The 6,965-nt window shown below is 50.3% G+C and overlaps 1 protein-coding gene across 1 annotated transcript in view; it reads right to left on the bottom strand.

Annotated features, from left to right (window-relative positions):
- Positions 1–6,745, bottom strand: part of LOC311308083 (unconventional myosin-Va-like) — a gene marked incomplete at both ends in the record, with an annotated part of 14,510 nt that extends 7,765 nt beyond the window's left edge. Inside the window, 5 exons of the mRNA XM_084437020.1 lie at positions 69–126; positions 1,836–2,034; positions 2,821–2,901; positions 6,367–6,423; positions 6,651–6,745. Of these exons, the coding sequence (XP_084293146.1) occupies positions 69–126; positions 1,836–2,034; positions 2,821–2,901; positions 6,367–6,423; positions 6,651–6,745 (490 nt within the window). The remainder of the gene's footprint in view (positions 1–68; positions 127–1,835; positions 2,035–2,820; positions 2,902–6,366; positions 6,424–6,650) is intronic.
- Between the last annotated feature and the right edge of the window lie 220 nt (positions 6,746–6,965).

The raw sequence follows: 6,965 nt of genomic DNA, 5'->3' as shown, positions 1-6,965 counted from the left end.
GGAGACAGACAGCACACACACACACACCTCCGCTCACATGCAGACAGACAGAAGTCTTGTTCCCATACCTCCGATCTTCTTGGAGAAGATGGTTTTGTCATGCTTCTCTAACTGTTCCATCAGATCCTGCCAGAGATGGAGAGAGAGAGAGAGAGAGAGAGGAGTGAGGGAAACAGTGGAGCCTGGTCTAGCTATAGCGTGCAGCTGGGATCAGGGTGCAGACAGAAAGCTGAGGCTGTAGAGAAGAGTGCCCTCTGGTGGCAGAGAGGATCATTACGAAACCTTCAGATTCCACTCATCTAGGGAGCGGAGATCTGATGATGGAGACAAAGTCTCGGGTCACCTTTCCTGACAAACCTATTCCCTGACAGTAGCCCGTGAATGGGCCAGAGTTAGACGGTGATCTACACTGGGTTTATTCTATCTTGAAAGCCATACTCATCGCAAAAAAAGTTTTTCCGCGATGCCATCTGGCTTCCAGAATACGTTTATTCCACTACTTGTCCCTATTTAAATAAATAAGTCTTAAATTCTACTAGCATACTTTGTTGCTGTAGTTAGCCAAACTTGTTGCTACACTAGCCAAACTCCTGGACTACAACTCTTAGTCCTGAATACAAATGAGCTATAGATATAAACATGCTTTTCCAATTTGGATGAAATACCCCTTTCGGCAAATATTTTAGAATATCGCTTCCTCTCTGTAAAACTGTGTCTCCATCGCCCAGGGCACCGAGGGTGTCTGATTTCAGGGGAGGGGGAGTGCTGATTAACCGGTAGTTTATTAGAGAGTGGACTCCTGTGTGGACGAGGAGGAGGAGGAGGAGGAGCAGAAGGAGGTTGGTTCTCCTCTGTGGGTTAGGAAAGGAGGACACGCTGCTGTGGCTGTTAGAGCAGACATCACATTAAAACGCTGCTCTGTGGAGTGCGCACGCACGCACACACACACAGTCTCGGTTAGTGTTCACACACGTGCAGGAACACACAGTCTCTCCCTCTCTCTCATTCACACACACACACAACACACAGATGCAATGTTTTCTCTACATACAACCATCCGTCGTAAAATGATGAGTCGGGTCTCCCGATAGGCTGTTGGGTCATCTGTGGTCTGTGATACAGGATGGACACACACACACACTTTACAGTGTGATACAAGATGGACACACACACTTTACAGTGTGATACAGGATGGACACACACACTTTACAGCAGAAACATACAACGGCCTCGTAACAGCATTTATTCTATCATTCCTTGAGCATGACACACACACACACACACACACTCTACAGTGTGATACAGGATGGACACACACACACTTTACAGTGTGATACAGGACGGACACACACACTTTACAGCAGAAACATACAACGGCCTCGTAACAGCATTTATTCTATCATTCCTTGAGCATGATGCCCCTCCCCTGCCTGCCCCCCCCCCCCCCCCCCCCCCCTCCCCCTAGCAAGCGGAGTGATGTCGTACTACTGTGTACTGTGTGTGCTTCTGCAAGTGTGTTTACATATGCGTACCCTGCAGGTTCTCAATGAGGAGGCACGCGGTCTCTTGCTGTGCATCTGCAATGAGTATGTGTGTGTGTGTGTGTGTGTGTGAGTGGGTGTAGACTCGACGGGCCCTCGTTGACGAGGTGTGTGATATTGCGCTGCTCTGCGTGTCTGCGCTCTGTACGCGCACGCATGTGTGTGTGTGTGTGTGTGTGTGTGTGTTCGGCGCGCAGCGAGCGCATTCGTGCGCGTCATAGAGGTGTGTGAGGTGTCACGTTAAGCCGTTTCTCTGATTTTTGTGCGTTTGCATGTGTGTGTGTGTGTCCGTACCAGGTTCTCGTTGGTGAGGTGCGTGATCTCGTGCTGGAGGCTGGCCTCTATCCGGGACTCCGGGGGCAGCTGGAGGTTCTGGGCCAGGAGCTGCTGCTGCCGGTTGTTCTCCTCCTTCACGCTCTGCAGTTCTCCTCGCAGAACCTCCACCTCATTATCGTAGCTGCGCCGCTGCGCCTGCAGCTGGGACTCCAGCAACCTTGAGGGGGGGGGGCGTGCGTCCGAATGAGCGTGTGAGCAAGAGAAGGGGGCGAAAGAAGAAGGAGGGAGGAAGTATGAGGGGATGAGAGAGAGAGAGGAGAGAGACTAGTCAGAAGAACGCCCAGAGGAGGAGGGTGGGAGGCGTTTCGCTGGGCCGGGAGGGTCAAGGCGGGACGACCTCGCCGCTGCAGTCCTCCGCTCTCGGGGGGGGGGGGGGGGGCAAGCGAGCGCCCCCCATCTGGCGACACGCAGCCCAGCCGGGAAGACCTCCTTCCCCGGGGGAGAGCTCCCCACCCTCCCTCCCCTCCCCCCTCTCCTCTGACTCGGGAGGTCCGGTCCGGTCCGAGCCGACGCCGTCACACCCCCGGGGGGAGGCGGGAGGGCGGTGGGGCGGCGTCCCGAGGCAGAGAGGAGAGACGCCGGCGGCCCGCGCTCGCCGCGGGGGGAGAGCGCCAGAGCGAAGCGCCACACCGATGGGAGTCGTTCTACTTAGGGTGCCGCGCTTCGAGCGCCGAGGCAAAACCGGGAGCCGGTTAGTACAGTAGGAAAGGGTGCGAGGATTTAGGACAAGGTGCAACACGGTCGGTCACACCACAACACTCGAGAGGGGGGTTAACCGCCTCTGATCAACCAATAGGAAGCGAGAGATAAGAGGGAGGGAGCTGAGAAAGAGAGGAGGGATGGAGGGAAGGAACGTGGCGCCATGTCGTCCCTTCACACCGGCATCCACATGCGCTCGCACACACACACACACTGGCAAGACGCCTCGGGGGGCGCGGTTAACCTGTTGGTCTCCTTTAACCCCTCATAAACCAGCCACAGCTCGCCGTCCTCATTCAGCCTATGGAAGTCTGGCGTGGGCGATCTGAGCGACACACAGGGCAGACAGGGACACAACACAACCAGCAACGTGAAGAGGGGGCGGGGTGTGATTGGGGGGGGGGGGGGGGGTACGAGAGGGGAGTGTGAGTGTGTGTGAGGAGCAAGCCCCCAGGAATCGAAATCTAAAGTGAAGGCCTATTGAACCGCGCCATCTTGGCTAGATTTGTAGTCACTTGGCTATTTCCGGTTACTTTTGACTTGCGCAGTTGAGCTTCTCTGGCCGACGCGCGTCCACGAAAAAGTTCACATTTATCTGAAATGTAGACGCGCGTTCCCGGCTCTCTCGGCTCTCCCCGCTTTGATTTAGCAATGAAAACCGGCTTGCATATTAACCTGTTTTTGTCAAATATATCAATTGGAGAAATTATTTTTTGATCCTGGCATCTTAGTTTTAACAAGTTAAATATAATTGAACATGTTTTGTTTGCTAGTAGATGGTATTCATTCCGTTCGCGATAACGTTATTGCAGCCAGGCTAAATTCCTCCAGGGAGCCAGTGACAGGCGAGTTGAAGAGCTTCACTCCCCGCCAGCAGGAGCTCTGGCCGCGGCTACCGCATCTCGGAAAACCCGCTGAGTTCGTGGCTGCTATTTCACACTCGCCCTTGATCAATCCCAATACCGATCCATGGTAATAATGAATCAATCGTTCAGATCAGATCGGCAGTGCTGCATGCATGTTACAACATCATTGTTAGCTTTATTAACATAACCATAGCCTACATTTATCTCTCTAACGTTAGGCTATCCATCTTACACCAGTCGGCCATTCGATAGCTGGAAGCGGTCAACGCCAACGTTGACTGAAAACACCCAAACTCAGTGTATCGTTTCATCTTCATGCTACACATCAACTCCTTTACATTGTATGTGAATAAATTCCTGTTATTCTAAAAATATCCCATTTCTGTCCATTCCTGGAAAAGGCTAATAATTGCTGTCAAATGATCACTCCAGTTTATCACCGTATCCCACTACCATTTCAACTATGCACAGGAGGTTGTCTTGTGGTCATTTTCATTAAAAAATGATTAGCCTGATCAGTTTGTTGTATGTATTAAGCCCTTTTTGAGCGGTATGCTTGTATTAATAGCTTATAGCTTGCCATACTCACCAACCTTGGGATATTGTCGATATTTTTAGAATAACAGGAATTTATTCACATACAATGTAAAGGAGTTGATGTGTAGCATGAAGATGAAACGATACACTGAGTTTGGGTGTTTTCAGTCAACGTTGGCGTTCACCGCTTCCATTTATCGAATGGCCGACTGGTGTAAGATGGATAGCCTAACGTTAGAGAGATAAATGTAGGCTATGGTTATGTTAATAAAGCTAACAATGATGTTGTAACATGCATGCAGCACTTCCGATCTGATCTGAACGATTGATTCATTGTTACCATGGATCGGTATTGGGATTGATCAAGGGCGAATGTGAAATAGCAGCCAGGAACTCAGCGGGTTATCCAAGATGCGGTAGCCGCGGCCAGAGCTCCTGCTGGCGGGGAGTGAAGCTCTTCAACTCGCCTGTCACTGACTCCCTGGAGGAATTTAGCCTGGCTGCAATAACGTTATCGCGAACGGAATGAATACCATCTACTAGCAAACAAAACATGTTAAATTATATTTAACCTGTTAAAACTAAGATGCCAGGATCAAAAAATAATTTCTCCAATTGATATATTTGACAAAAACAGGTTAATATGCAAGCCGGTTTTCATTGCTAAATCAAAGCGGGGAGAGCCGGGAACGCGCGTCTACATTTCAGAGAAATGTGAACTTTTTCGTGGACGCGCGTCGGCCAGAGAAGCTCAACTGCGCAAGTCAAAAGTAACCGGAAGGCCAGAAAAGCACAACTGCGCAAGTCAAAAGTAACCGGAAATAGTCAAATGACTACAAATTTTGCCAAGATGGCGCGGTTCAATAGGGCTTCATTGTTGATAGCGGCCAGTGAATGGAGTGGCTGTATCCAGTTTATATAATACATCCATGGTGAGGAGAGAGGATAGACAACATACTTGAAATGCTGTGTGACACGTAAGCTAAGCAAGGACTCTAAATCAAAGTAGAATGTGCGCGCGTGTGAACGTATGTGTGTGTGTGCGTTGTGTACGTGTGTGTGCATTGTGTGCATTTATACAACAGCTAGTTCCGACCGCGCATTGTGATTGGCTAAGACGGATTCCAAGCAGTGCCTTTAAGGCTTATAATGGCACTGGGTTAATCACCAAATGTATTCCTACTCCCTATCGCTCGTCGGAACTAGCTGTCGTATCGTGGAGGTCTGAAACAAAATATTTAAGCAAGACTGAACACTATAAACCCGTCTTTTCCAAAATAAAATTAACAACAGTGCAGTGCTGTTGTATAAAAGCAATAAGACACTCAAGGTCGTGCTTTACTGTGGTTTATTGGCACGTCTGTGGTCCGCTTCGCGTCGTGCCTGCGGCTGCACCACAGCCGTGCCAATAAACCACAGTAAAGCACTCCCTCTCGTGTCTTATTGCTCAAGTGTGACTAACTGACGTACCGGCCTGCTTCTATATCAGTGTGTGTGTGTTTCAAATGCGGAAAGCTCTGTGACTGTGGTGTGACAGAGAGATGAGTCCACAACACTGACATGAGGAGGGAACAGAAAAGAGGGTCACACAAAATCACGAGGGCGGCGGTCAAAGTAGAAAAACAAATGAATGCCACGAACAGGTGATCCATGCAGGGGTCATGCCAGGTCATTCCATAGGGCTGTTAGCTAGGCCTCCTACACCCGCCCCCCCCCCCCCTCCCCAAACCATCTACATCACTTCCTGTGCCACTAAGAGAGCCATTCCATGCTGTTGCCATGCTGCGAGGCTGTTTAACTCTTCCACTGGCTCCAGCAACTGGCTCATTACCCAAACGCTTAGCAGCCCACCCTGACAGAGCCACGACACCTCAAGCTACTATGCTGATAAAATGTCAACCGTTCATTTTAAAATCTTCGCCACATTTGTTCGGAATTGATCTCAGACGCGATCTCACAGACACCCTGTATTTGAGATGAACACTGGGTCTGTTACAGTCCCCCTGGAGCTGGTGGGTCAATCCCCATGCCGTTAGAGCAGGCTAACCTAGCTTAGCTTCATCACCATGCTGGTTAGATGCCCGTTGCTACACAGGCTAACCTAGCTTAGCTTCATCCCCATGGTGGTAAGATGCCCGTTGCTACACAGGCTAACCTAGCTTAGCTTCATCACCATGGTGGTAAGATGGCTGTTGCTACACAGGCTAACCTAGCTTAGCTTCATCACCATGGTGGTAAGATGGCTGTTGCTACACAGGCTAACCTAGCTTAGCCTTCCCTATTTAGCCATATCGCCTATATCAGCCTTTGGTATCCCTTTTCCAATTGGTTTAGCATGGCCATGCATGCTCCGCCTCATGATGCATAGGCCACACCTGATTGGTTACCTGAGCCTACTCAGGAGCTCATTGGCTTCCAGCGGCTTACGCAAGAACCTGGGGGATCTGCACAAAACAGAGAGAAAGAGCGGTTCACACACACACACTCACAGCTCTTACACGCACACACACACACACACGGGTGGTCTGAACTGTAACGAGCGCCTGGTTGCGCTCTGAGGAGAGCGGGACAGGGGTCAAGGAAGACAGAAGAGGAGGAAGAGAGAGAGGGAGGAGGAGGAAGACAGGATGGAGAGAGAGAGAGAGAGAGAGAGAGAGAGAGAAGAGTGTACCTGTTGGTGTCCTTTAGGCCGATGTAAGCCTGTTTAATTTCACCAGAGTCCTTCATCTTGGAAACGTCCTCGACATGGTGCATAGGCTCAGTCATGGTCTCCTGACACACACACACACACACACACACACACACACACACACACACACACACACACACACACACACACACACACGTGAGCATGTGTAGCTGTTTTACAATCATAGCTCCGACAGTTTACACTGATATGGGCATGTGTCTACAGAAGGTCACGGTGTTGAGGGGGTGCTAATGTGATGCAGCAGTGCCCTATAATGTCACCATGGGACATTACACA

Source organism: Borostomias antarcticus, assembly GCF_949987555.1.
Source record: "Borostomias antarcticus genome assembly, chromosome: 4".
Classification (NCBI taxonomy): Eukaryota; Metazoa; Chordata; class Actinopteri; order Stomiiformes; family Stomiidae; genus Borostomias; species Borostomias antarcticus.
The sequence above is the reverse complement of the archived record's forward strand: the minus strand, read 5'-3'. Positions and strand labels throughout refer to the sequence as shown.